Genomic DNA, 15,720 nt, shown 5'->3' with positions numbered 1-15,720 from the left:
CGTGGGAGTAAATCGAAACTCTCGTCTTACAATCCAAACAACGCGAGCATTACCATGATTATGATGCAACTGCAAACAATGAAAAACGAAGTGAAAGTGTTTTACCTTATCAGATATAATTTACAATCAGAGAGAACTTTTACATGCAAAATGTCGGACGTCACAAGTCATTAACTTCCGGTCAAAACGGAAACCTGAATAAACCGGCTCACTGCCCAAACCGGCCCTTTTTCATAGTCCCGTAGCCAGCCGGTTTATACAGGTTTTACTGTATCATGAATATAAAGGGCAAAAACTTCAGTCCTCACAAAGGGGGATAAGCACTGTATTGTTTTAAAAGTAGTAATCAAATTATGCTTGTATGGATGAGCTGAAATTATTTTTTCATTATTTTCACAAAGCATGAAGAAACCAAATTGTCATGAATGAATTTTAGATCAACAGTTGATTCTATTTTCCCCTGGAAATGTAATAAAGTTGTATGTGTTTTATTTTTCCAGGTAAATGATAAGGTAGCAAGTAAGAGTGAAAGCATGATGGGGTACAACCAGACACCAGCGCCATCTACAACACTACGATACAAATGGTTTCTGAATCCTCTGACTGTCTGACAATCAAACAATGTGTAAAACCTATCTCTGGCAATTCTGATCTTGATTTTGCAGCACCTGATTCCTGGTTTTTAGTGGAGTACGTGTTGTTTCTTAATTATTATTTATAACTGTTGATGTAAATGTCCTTTGGTTTTGTGAGTCTTTGTTTACTCCTTGGTTTTGATCAGTGCATTACGTTTGCGGGCATTACCATTACATTTGCGCACAAAAATCATTACGTTTGCATGCAGCTTTTGATTACAATTGCACACATTTTTTTTGACAGGTAAACTCATGTAAATACAGGCAATACTACTTATTTATTTATAATTGTTCAATTATTTACAAGTATAAGTACTCATTCCCTTAGTCCTAGAAATATATACAGATGAAAATGTTAAAATGTTAAAACATAGCTAATCTTTAATAAAGGTAAAAGTGTTGATAAATTCATTACTTTACATTTCGGTACGTGCCGAAAACTCCATGTTTGTACCTTGGTGTAACTTTACAAACTAACTTAAATTATTTACTAATTTCAAAAAAGAACACTATTAGTTGAAACACTTTTCATCCGATCCTGAAATATTCACAATGAAGTTACATAGAATTGAGAAAGGAAATGGCCCAAATGGGGAATGTGTCAACAACAACCCGACCATAGAGACATGTATGCCTTAAGCTATGCTACAGAGTTTATAATTATCACTTTATAATTGGTTTTAGAATTCAATATGAACAAAAGAGGGACGAAAGATACCAAAGGGACAGTCAAACTCATAAATCTAAAACAAACTGACAACGCCATGGCTAAAAATGAAAAAGACAAACAGAAAAACAATAGTACACACGACACAACATAGAAAACTAAAGAATAAACAACACAAACCCCACCAAAAACTAGGGGTGATCTCAGGTGCTCCGGAAGGGTACACTATATCATTTGAATTAAGAAATATTTTCAAAACTAATAATTGATAGTCATATTTACTATGGAAATAAAAAGAATATATAGTCATTTACAATTTGATTTAATTTTTATTTATATTTTGACCTGAGTTTACCTGTAAAATGAATGCGCGCAAATGTAATCGAATGCTGTGCAAAACCTAAAACGTTTTAATCCGCAAATGCGCGCAAACGTAGTGTGCCCATTTTGATTGTTATTGTCTTGCCCCAAAGCATTGCTAATTTATACATACTGTAAACCAACTTATTTTCGCAACTTTCGCAAGTAGAAAAATAATGCGAATATGTCAATCTTTGATCTTTCCTTAATAAACTTCATCAAGTAAATCAGATAATTGCGATATTAAATAGTCGAGAAGTGGTCAAGAAAGGGTAAAACGCAAAATAAAGTATCTGCGAAAAAAAGTTGGTTTACAGTAGTAGATAATTAATCTTGTAAGTTAAACATAACAACATAACTTTATAATGAACAATTTACTCTTATATCTGTAAATTAGTAAATTATTCATTATAAACTGATTTAAATAACATTATGGTTAGTTGTGAAAAACAGCTTTATACATTGTTTTTCTTTGACTGCTTGAATTAAAAAAATATGACATTTAACCCTTGTTTGCACCCAGAATTGTAAAAGCAATTTCTTGTAAATATTTTTCCTGGAAAATTAATAGAATAAAATTTCTTTTTAATTCATCATGATAATTATTGGAATATCATATCAAGTATTATTGAACCAATATTTCATGCATGTTTTAATGCATAATAGGTTGGAACATACCGCTGAAAGAGGAAAGAAAGATACCAGAGGGAATTCAAACTCAAAGATCAAAAAGAAACTGTTAACCCCACAAAATTGTATGCTTAAGATCTAAACTACATGCTTTTTAAACTGAATTTAATTTTGCCAAATGGAGACAAGAATGATAATTGATAATGAGCCAATCAAATTAAGTTTTTAATGTATTTTGAATCGTCTATATATAACTGCATTTTACTATAAATCATTCACCTAAAGCAGTTTCATCATTTTAATGCTTATAAAGAGACACGTTCACTTTGATTATGATATATTCAATAAGACATCTTTGGTATCTTTCCTCCCTCTTTTAAAAGATGAATGAACTGCTGAAGCTTGATTAGTTTTCCTTGCATAATAAATTTTTGGCCATTTCATTCATTTGTGTTGATTAGTGTAGCTAAATGTATCTTACCTAAAATCTGTCAACCTGAAAAATAAGCATGTGATGCACTTACAGGCCAAGATTTATTTGTTTGTTTATCCTGTTTATTTGAGAATTGTATGTATATTGTTGTTCATATATAGATTGTGCTTTAAAATAATTTGAAATGATGTCATCAACCAACAACAAATATCAAGTGAAAATTTGATTGTAAAGGTTGACCAATTTTGTGTAATTGCCAATTTAAGGTACAGAAGAATATAAAATTAAACAGTTATTTTGTTGAATGTAAAAAAATGAATGTTATATTATTAAAAATGTAAAACATTTTTCTTTTTTAGAAAAAAAACTGCATTTTAAAAAATGAATTATTTGATTCACTCTGTTCCAAGTTATATTCTTCAATTTTTTTAATGCAAATTTTTCAGGCATTACATAATTCCATAGAATATTTGTTTGTATACATCATTGATTTTGAAAGGAGATTTGTAGGTATTTGTGAAGGCCGTACCTTGACTTTTAATGGTTTACTTTTATAAATTGTGACTTGGATGGAGAGTTATCTCATTGGCACTCATACCACATCTTCCTATATCTATTAAGGTTTTACAACACAAGAATAAGTCCATTGTTTTAGTATCTGTACCAATGAAGCTGTTCCTGTTGTTTTTATATTTGTATGATGTCATACTGGAAAGTATTATACCTTGAATTTTATTTTTTTTCAATGTGATAAGATTTTTATTATTATGTATAAAACATTATTTTTTCATTGTTATTTACCATGAGAACAATTTCCATTTACCTAGAAATATTTTTGATATGGTAAATACATATAGTACACAGTTTATTCTTGTGAAAGGGAGAAAAATAATAAAAACATTTTTAACTTGTATGAACGTTGTTTACCATTCATATTTGTTTATAATTTTTATTAAATTTTCATCTGCTTTTATTAGCTCACCTGGCCTAAAAGGCCATGTGAGCTTTTCTCATAACTCGGCGTCCGTCGTGGTTGTCGTCGTTAACAATTTTTCAAACATCTTCTCCTCTGAAACTACTGAATGGATTTGAATGAAACTTAAAATGATTGTTCCTTAGATTATCCTGCACAAAGTGTGTGCTTCGATTTTTGATCCGTCAAAAAACATGGCCGCCGTTACTTAAAATAGAACATAGGGGTCAAATGCAGTTTTTGGCTTATATCTCAAAAACGGAAGCATTTAGAGCAAATCTGACATGGGGGTAAAAATGTTCATTAGGTCAAGATCTATCAGCCCAGAAATTTTCAGATGAATCAAACAAACCATTGTTGGGTTGCTGCCACTTAATTGGTAATTTTAAGGAAATTTTGCAGTTTTTCGTCATTATCTTGAATATTATTATAGATGAAGATAAACTGTAAACATCAAAAATGATCAGCAAAGTAAGATCTACAAATAGGTTAATATGACCAAAATTGTCAATTGACCCCTTAAGGGGTAAATGTCCTTTAATGACAATTTTTCACAATTTGTTCATCATATTTGCTAACTTTAAAAAATCTTCTCCTCTGAAACTACTGAATGGATTTGGATGAAACTTAGCATGATAGTTCCTTAGATTATCCTGCACAAAGTGTGTGCTTCGATTTTTGATCCATCAAAAAACATGGCCGCCCTTACTTTAAATAGAACATAGGGGTCAAATGCAGTTTTTGGCTTATATCTCAAAAACGAAAGCATTAAGAGCAAATCTGACAGGGTAAAAATGTTCATTAGGTCAAGATCTATCAGCCCTGAAATTTTCAGACGAATCAAACAAACCATTGTTGGGTTGCTGCCACTTAATTGGTAATTTTAAGGAAATTTTGCAGTTTTTGGTCATTATCTTGAATATCATTATAGATAAAGATAAACTGTAAACAGCAAAAATGATCAGCAAAGTAAGATCTACAAATAGGTTAATATGACCAAAATTGTCAATTGACCCCTTAAGGGGTAAATGTCCTTTAATGACAATTTTTCACAATTTGTTCATCATATTTGCTAACTTTAAAAAATCTTCTCCTCTGAAACTACTGAATGGATTTGGAAGTGTTTGTGTTTTGGTCTCATTTTCTTTATTTATAAACAGTAAGTCATATATATTTGTAATATTGAAGAATTGTTAGCTGTACATGTTTGCCTGGCATGGTTCAATATGTTCAATAAGGCATTGTTTACCAGGTGAGCGATTCAGGCTCTTGAGAGCCTCTTGTTACAGCTTAATTTTAGTATGTTAAGTTTATTTTCACATATGAAATGATGAATTAAAATAAAAGTAATGTTATCATGTTTATATTTAGGTTAGTAATAAAATGATCTAAAAGTGCTATATATATTTGTTTTATATTTAATTGTACATTTTTCATTGCTTTTAAAACTTATTGTTGTTATAAATGTGATCTGTTGTGTATTTTCATGTTCATCTTTAAATATCAGAATAAAATATTTTGGTATTTTTAACTCGTTGACCAGTTTGCCAAAAAAAACAACAAAAAAGAGCAAAAAAGAAAAACCAAGGGTTACAAAGAAAAAAAGGTAAAATCACAAAAGTACTGAACTATTAGGAAAATTCAAAAAGGAAAGTCCCTAATTAAATGGCAAAATCAAAAGAATGGACAAAACTGTCATATTCATGACTTTGTACAGGCATTTTCTTATGTTGAAAATTATTGATTAAGCCTGGTTGTAAAGCTAGCTAAATCTCCAACTTGTATAACAGTCGCATCAAATTCCATTTTATTGACAAAAATGTTTGAACAAAACAAACAGACATAATAGGTGAAAATGACATAAATAGGGGAACAGCAGTCAACATAGTGTAATAATCTTAATCACTTTAAAAGTAAAAAAATATGTAACAAATAAGCACAAAAAGTAATAAAGACAAAATGAAATACAAGAATACAAAAATTTACAATAGCATAATAACGGGATATGTAATTATCGCTGTTTTGTGCATTTTTCCTTTGATCTTTTTTTGTGATAATTTTCATATCATGCTACTCGCTTGAGATGGAAAATTATCACTAAAAACTAAGCATGCATGTGGTGTTGCTAACGAAATTGACAATGTCGTCATAGGTAAAATAGCGATAAAAAGATTATCATTGTTCATCTCAACTCGATTGCCTTTCTCTCTTTCACCGTCCCTGCTCAAGAGAGAAAATCAATCTGGATGAGATGATCACCTATAAGTACATAAGTATTTATATATCAAATAAATACAAAAAGGCATTGGCACTCACACCGCATCTTTCCATATTTATATATGGACAAAAAGAAACCATCAGGTATTCCTATTACTCCAAACAGAGTAAGACAAGATGTTTTAAGAGGTTAAGACCAGCAATGTATATGTAACGGTTTATTTCTTCCTCTGAGATATTTTATCCTGAGGATAATTTGTCCCGGTAATTTTTTTCCAGGCATGGTATTTCACAGGTTGATTTTTTCCCGAGGAGTGAAAATCTATCTGTATTATGCGGATAGTATCTACCGGTATATATTTGCTGTACTATATTTCACAGAACCGTGTGAAATAGAGTCCCATTAACTACTATGTAAGTTACTCACAATCAATATATACCTGACTATAATTATAAAATGTTTCACAAAGGTAGACCAAATTTTGCATAATTTATCAAAGGGAGGAAATTCTGAGCAATTTATATTTTAAAGATATTAATATAATATATTTCTGAATCTATTTTATAGTGAAATTTTTCCTTGAATCTTATTTTTTATATATTCATTTATATAAAAAATGACTTACAACTTGATTTAATAAGACAGATAAAATTTCACAGGTAAAAACTATCCAGCTGTTAAACAAGCTTTTGTTCCAATATATTGTTATGCTATGATTTATCTGATTTCCATATAATCAACAACTACATCTCTGTCCCCAGACAAAACTACTGTTAACAGTAGTAATGCAACTATATTTCTACCTTACTTTTAAATTTATATTTGTACTGAGATCTGAAAACAACTCACTTTTACATGTATTTCACTAACCTTATTTAATCATATTATTTTCACAATTACGATCTTTGAAATTACTTTTGGTTTTCTTCCCTATGTTTCATGATAATTTTCTTTTTAAAAGGATGATATTGACATGAGTATTTCAGGAAATTTTTTCAAGGATAATTTGTGAAATTATTTCCCATTATAATACATTTTTTTTTAACAATCTCGCTTTAATTTTAATACACTATTATTATTTCATAGTATTTTTAAAGAATAAGTTTTTCTAATAACTATTCAATAAGTTAACTACCCAGGAAGAATTTCACGGCAAAAGAAAAAATATACCAGGGAAATATTTTCCTCCTGATAAAAAGATAACAACTACTGTGACATTTTTTCCTACGGATCAAATTTCACCCGGATATAAGATACATCATAATCTTCTGCTATACAAATATATACTCAGTCACAAAAAAAAACTTCACTCTTAGGTTACAGCCTTGAGCATGAAAACTAAGAGAGAGGTATCAGATAACTCTGAAAGGTAAACATACATTACTTTCTTAACAACATCTGCCATACAAATCTATACTCAGTCACAAAAACTTCACTCTTAGGTTACAGCCTTGAGCATTGAAAACTAAGAGAGATTTCAGATGACCGTAAAAGGTAAACATACAAGCGCCTATTCGTCCCAAGTCAGGAGCCTCTGGCCTTTGTTAGTCGTGTATTATTTAAATTTTAGTTTTTGTGTACAATTTGGAAATTTGTATGTCGTTCATTATCACTGAACTAGTATATATTTGTTTAGGAGCCAGCTGAAGGACGCCTCCGGGTGCGGGAATTTCTCGCTACATTGAAGATCTGTTGGTGGCCTTCTGGTGTTGTTTTTTCTATGGTCGGGTTGTTGTCTCTTTGACACATTCCACATTTCCATTCTTAATTTAATTACTTTCTGTACAACATCTGCCATACAAATCTATACTCAGTCACTAACACTTCACTCTTAAGTTACAATCTTGAGCAGTGAAAACTAAGAGAGAGATATCAGATGACCTTAAAAGGTAAACATACATTACTTTCTTAACAACATCTGCCATACAAATCCATACTCGGTTACAAAAACTTCACTCTTAATTTACAGCCTTGAGCATTGAAAACGAATAGAGATATATCAGATGACCCTGAAAGGTAAACATACATCGCTTTCTTTACAACATCTGCCATACAAATCTATACTCCGTCACACAAACTTTATTCCTAGGTTACAGCCTGAAGCTCTGGCCTTTGTTTAAGTCTTGTATTATTTAAATTTTAGTTTCTTGTGTACAATTTGGAAATTAGTATGGCGTTCATTATCACTGAACTAGTATATATTTGTTTAGGGGCCAGCCGAAGGACGCCTCCGCGGGAATTTCTCGCTACATTGAAGATCTGTTGTTGCCCTGTTGTTGGCCTTCTGCTGTTGATTTTTCTATGGTCGGGTTGTTGTCTCTTTGACACATTTCCATTCTCAATTTTATTACTTTCTGTACAACATCTGCCATACAAATCTATACTCAGTCACTAACACTTCACTCTTAAGTTACAATCTTGAGCAGTGAAAACTACGAGAGAGATATCAGATGACCTTAAAAGGTAAACATACATCGCTTTCTTAACAACATCTGTCATACAAATCTATAGTCAGTCACAAAAATTTCACTCCTAGGTAACAGCCTTAAGCAGTGAAAACTAAGAGAGAGATATCAGATGACCTTAAAAGGTAAACATACATCGCTTTCTTAACAACATCTGTCATACAAATCTATAGTCAGTCACAAAAACTTCTCTCCTAGGTAACAGCCTTGAGCAGTGAAAACGAACAGAGATATATCAGATACCACTAAACGTAAACACACATTACTTTCTTAACAACATCTGCTATACAAATCTATTCTCAGTCACAAAAACTTCACTCCTAGGTTACAGCCTGAAGCCTTGAAAACTAAGAGAGATATCAGATGACCTTAAAATATAAACATACATTACTTTCTGGTCAACATCTGCTATACAATTCTATACTCATCACAAAAACCTAACTCTTAAGTTTCAGCCTTGAGCAATGAAAACTAAAAAAGAGATATATCCGATGCCCATGAATGCATCGCTTTCTTTACAGCACCTGCCATAAAAATCTTTACTTATTCCCCAAAAAAGATACTCTCAAGTTACAGCCTTGAGCAGTGAAAACTAAGAGAGGGCTATCAGATGACCTTAAAAGGTAAACACATATTGATATCTTTACATCTGCCATACAAATCTTCACTCTTAATTTACAGCTTTGAGCACTTATAACTAAAAGAGAGACCTAAGATGCTATAGTAGGTAAAATGCATTGTTTTTTGTTTACAACATCTGCCCTACGAATCTATACTCAGTCTCAAAAACTTCACTTTTAATTTACAGCCTTGAGCAGTGAAAACTTAAAGAGAGACATCAGATACCATGAAAGGTAAACATACATCGCTTTATTTAAAACATCTGCCATACAAATCTATACTCCGTCACAAAAACCTCCCTCTTAAGTTTCAGCCTTGAGCAGTGAAAACTAAGAGAGATATATCAGATGACCTTAAAATGTAAACATACATTTCTGACTTTACAACATCTGTCATACAAATCTATACTCCGTCACAAAAACCTCACTCTGAAAAGTTTCAGTCGTGTGCAGTTAAAACTAAGAGAGAGAAATCAGATACCCTGAAAGGTAATCATGCATTGCTTTTTTTTTACAACATCTGTCATACAAATCTATACTGAGTCCCAAAAACATTACACTTAAGTTACAGCCTTGAGCTGTGAAAACTAAAAGAAAGATATCAGATGACCTTCTTTCAATAATTTCTTTTTTAAAAGCAGCAACCTTTAACAAGGATATGATAATAAACGCAAGCTCTGTGATATCGCACCAGCAGTGATAGATATAATATATGTGCAGTTGCTGCTAGTTTGTTGCAAGATAGAAATGGAAAGTTAACAATTGGAGTTCTGAAATCATTTTATTTGTCGTAAAGTTTTGTTATAATCCGAACCTCATTGTCAATTTCTAGATGTTATTCAACATATTAGACATAACAAACTGTATCTTTGTTATCCTTTTTTTTTTCTTAAATTCGAATAGATAGAAGAGTTATGTATACTGAAGTGACATAGTCCTCGACTTTTTTAATCATTTTGTGAGGACACCATCTTTATAGGAGAACAGATAATACTATATACCTCTCTGAAGTGCCTCTGTGAAATCATAGATAAGTAAAGGGGTTAAAGCTATATTGATTGATCTCAATTCTCTGTCTTCAATCTTAATCGTCGGACTAAGGGAAGATAATTTAAAAGAATATGTAATTAAATCAAAAGAGGAAAAGGAAAAGGACACTAGAGTAATTACAATGTATATACAAAACGTTAGGCTTAAAAACATAACAGTAAAAACAAATAATTGTTAAGAATAATATACCGGATCAAAGAATTTTCTCAGTAAATGATTTTGTTTAAAGTGCTGAATTTCTGGTACGGATATCTTATATCGGCCTCTTTATTTCAAAGACTATTCTAATGTTTCTCCATGAACAGTGACCAAAAAAACCAGCATGCTCAAATATATCTTTACAGAATTGCAAAATAAAATAAGACAATACAACTAATTTAATGGTTTTAGCTCATGTTGTGTTAATTTTTCAATTTTCCGATAGTAACGTAATGTGTTTCTTATGGATACTCGTTTCTCAAATCCTCTATATTCTTTCACTTTGATTATTTCTGCAAAGGTTTGTGCATGTGACACATCAAAAAGCGAATCGTGTGCTAACTCAATGTTCAAAGATAACCTTAATTCTGAGTATTTTACATTACACATATTCAGAGGCATTGCCTGAATAACTATCGAAATAATCCAAACATACTGATGCAATGATCATTCAGAGATTCTAGTCTGTCAATTAAATTTGTTCTTATGGCAAACGTACACTGCCAATGATGAAGATAACATGTATGCATAGTAATCCATAAATAGTTAAAGATGTTGGTAAGTACTTTCTCAGCATTTAGTTAAGCATATCTAAATTTAAATTGTAATTACTTAATCTACATGTTATATTATTTTCATTTTTTTTTTATATATATATGTAATTTTGATATGATTTTTTTATATTAAATGCACTTTTATTAAAATTTTAAATTTGACATGCCAAAAAACTTCATTTTAGGAAATGTTATCCCGATAAAAAGACTATGATCAGTTTATTGTCTGAGTTTTAAGGTGGTGTTTTAAGTTCATATAGTACGTACTTTTATATGTAAATGTGAAACAGACCTGGTTAAGAGCTCATAAATTGAAATTTCATGTAATTCAAAAATAAAAATAAGTAAAAAAACCGATCAAATATAAGAACAAATCAATGGACGAATATCTTTATTTATTTAGATATAAAGAGATGTTGTATGTTTGAAATAAAACACATGTCAAAAGACATGGATATCAACGTAATGTTTACTTCCAGAATAAATGATTTCAACTATCTGAGCCTGAATTCTGAATTTCTGTACTTCAAAATAAGATTAAATCGGCGTTTTGCATTTGCCCCGATCAGCATTTCATTTGCGCTGATTTTTTCTTTCATTTGCGCCGATTTTGTTTTTCATTTGCGCCGATTTTTTTTACAGGTAAACTACAGGTTAATTACAGGTGAATAGATATAAGAAGATGTGGTATGAGTGCAAATAAGACAACCCTCCATCCAAGTCATGTTATTTTCATTTACCATTATAGACCTCTTCCGTTAGCCAGTTGCACCACACTATATTCGCATACTTTAAAATCAAGAGGTAAAAACATAAGATTAAAGCACTCTGTTTATACTAATTAACAAGAGTGCACCCACTGAAATGTCTCGCCTTCTTTACTAATCATTGATTTTATGTTGATAGTCCTAAATGTAAAGCTTTATTACAACTGTCACATAAACTTAACATTAACCAAGAAAACCAAACATTGATCAATGATCCATGAAAATGATGTCAAGGTCAGATCAACATGATAAACCATGCCAGACAGACATGTACAGCTAACAATTCTTCCATACAACAAATATAGTTGACCTATAGCTTATAGTTTAAGAAAAACAGACCAACACACAAAAACTTAACACTGAGCAATGAACTGTCAAGGTAAAAAAAAATCTGCTCGACTGACATATAGATCATACAATATTTAGATACATCAAATATAGTTGGCCTATTGCTTATTGTATTAGAAAAATAGACCAAAACTCAAAAACTTAACTTTGACCACTGAACCATGAAAATGAGGTCAAGGTCAGATGACACCTACCAGCTAGACATGTACACCTTACAATCATTCCATACACCAAATATAGTAGACCATTTGCATACTGTATAAGCAACACAGACCAAAACACAAAAACTTATAATAATAATAACTACGAAAAGCCAGCAGTGTTGAAAGTGGCTTTAAACACAAACCAATCAATCAATAATAACAAAAACAGTAGTTTATTTTAAGACGGATACACAGTTTGCTACATAACTTATCTTCCCTGATGTGCCTTCATCAACAAAACTTATAAAAAAAAGATGTAAAACAAACAATAAGTGTAAAACAAAATTGTAAGAGTTCCGCGGAACCCAGTGTCTCGCATACTTTTGCTGTTAATCGCAGACTCGACAAAAATGAGGGGAAAATCAATAAAAATATTCCTCTCAATTCTATCTTTTGATTGTAAGAAGCTTCTGTCCAAGTTTGCTAAAAATCCAGGTTAATTTATGAATCTAATAAATGTTTAAATAACATTAACTGCAGACTGTATGTAATTGTTAACTGGAAGAAAAACTAAGTCCATTTATAAGTAAAATACGGAAAAAAATGTTTTTTTTTAAATGGATACTATCTTATGATCAGAAACAAGCTTCTGTACAAGTTTGGTACAAATCAAGGATAGTGTAAGAAAGTTATTAAAATTTTAAAAAGTTTAAACAGAGTGGATGGATTGTTTCCTGGGAGAAAAAAAAAGTCCATTTATAAGTAAAAACGGAAGAAATGGAATTTTATTTTTACAAAATTTACTTCTGGATACTATCTTAAGAGCAAAAACAATCTTCTGTCCAGGGTTCGTAGAAATCCAGGATAGTGTAAGAAAGTTATTAAAATTTCAAAAAATTTAACCACAGAATGAATATTTCTGGAAGCCGTCGACGACGGAATGTAGGATCGCTATGTCTCGCTTTTTCGACAAAAGTCGAAGGCTCGACAAAAATGTCCGATCGAGATGAAATCTTTAATATATATTAAAATTCATCAATGTGTTTAGGTTTTTTTATGGTTATTAAACGGTTTTTTTCCTTGTTTCAAAATTCCAATAGGGAACATATATCATATTATTGTAGTAAACAAGGATTTATTACAAAATGGAAATATTTTATGACATGTCAGTACTGGTAAACTGGGTCACATATTTTTCTATATAGCCACCAATGATATATAGCTATACATCTAATAGTTGTTCTCTGGTGGATAGTGGTCTCATTGGCAATCATACCACATGAAAGTTCGTCGATTCCTTAAAAAAAAACTATTTGGATTTAAAAAAACTAAACCATAAAGAGTCAATGTAAACTACAGGATAACAACAAAGTAACAACAAAATATGCGCATTGTCGGAAAACTTGCTAGAAAACGAGAAAAGCTAGGCACGTTCAGTTTTTCGTCCAACTTTAAAAAGCTCGTCTAACGTGTTTGGCTTATAAACTATCTGTTTGTATCCGTTTTCACAAAATATGAGAGACTCCAATATCAATCTTTTAATTAACTTGTCATTTTTGAACAATACAATATGTTTAAACTAAGCTAAACCATCTAGTTTTGAAACACCTAGTCTCCGAAGCACCTAGTTCCTGAGACAACTTCTTACCAGACTATTGAAAACCACCCGTTCGAGGGACTGCGACCATTCCCATAGGAAATTACAGTTTTAGAACAACCCAGTAGCTAGCATCAATCGTAAAGACTTCTAAATCACTTGCTTTAAAACTACAAACTTTCAATTCGAACTAGGTTTAAAAACTTTCCAATTCTAACTTCTTTATTTGCTGGTATACGCTATCCTATGCATATCCATCAATAGCAAAATAACAAATGAGCGAAATCGCACGATGTATCTGTGTCTTTATATACCAATAGCGCGGACCGCAAGAAGAGCACCCTAGCAATAACGAGGTCATACCAACCAAAGATAACAGGATGCGTATCAATAAAGCTGTCGTGAATATATTGTTCAAACAGTAATTTAAAGTGATTACAACTCAACAATGAACTACAAACACTATTTTATGCTTAAAGTGCATTTTTGTCACACTCGTACATATAAATTTTATATGAATATATTATCCACCAGTGTATATATTGTATATATGAACCGTTTCCTTCGAATTGATTGACACTACCTTCTTTCCACATGTGTTTACCTTTTCTTTCATCACGACATCACGGGTTTTCCCTCGCACATGAACTGTGCGGTTGCAAGTGTTTTATGGCCTAGGTCACTGCATAAGGAATAGCTGTTGGCGAATTAGAGTACACAAAGGAATAATTCAACAGCAGTATATGTCTGAAAATTTGGATGAAATAGAGAATTTATTTTAGACGAAAGTCTATGTAAACGTGTTTTATAGTAAAACATTAAAGTAAATGGAAAACAGTTGTTAAATTTGAAATATCTTTCATATCTTTATACCGCCAACTTTATACAGCTACACCCCTAATCCTTATACACAACTGGTTTACAGTCCTTATTGCATCATTCTTTCATGTATTGCATAAATTAATTTTAGATTCATCTTGAATATTTTATAGATCATTCCATCAAAAAACTTCTTTCTGAAATGAACTTGAGCTTTATATAATAACATTAGTAGTTTTTTCATCACTTTTAATTTTTCCAATTTTTTGTTTGATATTTTACTAGAATACATATCCGTTACTTTTTCTGGCAAAACTGCATCATTGGAGAAAACATGAATTACACCTTAAGATAATAATCATAATATGTCAACAAAGTTCAGTAAACATAAAAAAAGTTATCAGGTTGCAATATGATAGATCGATAGAGTAGCGTGTTTCATATTTTATAACTTGTTTTTTGCACTCTGAATTTTCAATAAGTTGTTCTGATTGCCTTAGTTTACTACATATTAAATCAATTAAGGAAACTTAATCAGTTACAATATAGAGAATTGCAAAAATAAAGAGTTCACTATTTCCAATCTTAACCTAAATATATATATATATATATATTAACAGTTATCGGACAGCCTTGACATACTCTTCATTCTATATATTTTATTAATGTAAAATTAAAGATAAAACATATTAATACAACAGTTTTCCACATATAAATGTAAAAAGTATCCGCATATAATTCAAGCAACATATATTGTATTAACAAATCCATATCTTTACCACATTATAACTTTTTAGAATTATAAATTTAACCAAAAAACAATAAGGAATTGAAAACGACTTTATTTACGATATTCACACAAACAAACAAATGATTTCATTTGTTTATTTTAGAATTATACTAAAACTTTTGTAATGAATTTAAGTGTAAACGATGTTGTTTTGTCATTTTATGTTATCTTTCAATTTAACCACACAACGATAAGGAATTAAAACGACTTTATTTAAGATATTCAAACAAACAAACAAATTATTTCATCTGTTTATTTTAAAATTTTACTAAAATTCTTGTAATGAATTTAAGTGTAAAAGATGTTTTTTTTTGTCATTTTATGTTGTCTTTCATATTACCGTTAAAATTCGCGAACGAATGATCAAGGTGATTGACGTGCCTTTTTGTGTGTATTTGATTCCGTGGCCAAACAAAAAGCCTCAAATTGACAAAGTGTTTGACATGACGTCAT

General features: G+C 30.9%; 1 protein-coding gene across 2 annotated transcripts in view; it reads left to right on the top strand.

Annotated features, from left to right (window-relative positions):
• Positions 1-5,095, top strand: part of LOC143056937 (caspase-9-like) — a 67,773-nt gene extending 62,678 nt beyond the window's left edge. For both annotated transcript variants that reach the window (XM_076230151.1, XM_076230150.1), the window contains exon 8: positions 501-5,095. In XM_076230151.1, coding sequence (XP_076086266.1) covers positions 501-611 — 111 coding nt within the window. In that variant the 3' untranslated portion in view covers positions 612-5,095. The remainder of the gene's footprint in view (positions 1-500) is intronic.
• Positions 5,096-15,720: the final 10,625 nt, after the last annotated feature.

Source organism: Mytilus galloprovincialis, chromosome 13 (assembly GCF_965363235.1).
Source record: "Mytilus galloprovincialis chromosome 13, xbMytGall1.hap1.1, whole genome shotgun sequence".
NCBI lineage: Eukaryota > Metazoa > Mollusca > Bivalvia > Mytilida > Mytilidae > Mytilus > Mytilus galloprovincialis.
Note: the sequence above shows the minus strand (reverse complement) of the source record. Positions and strands in the feature narration are given on the sequence as shown.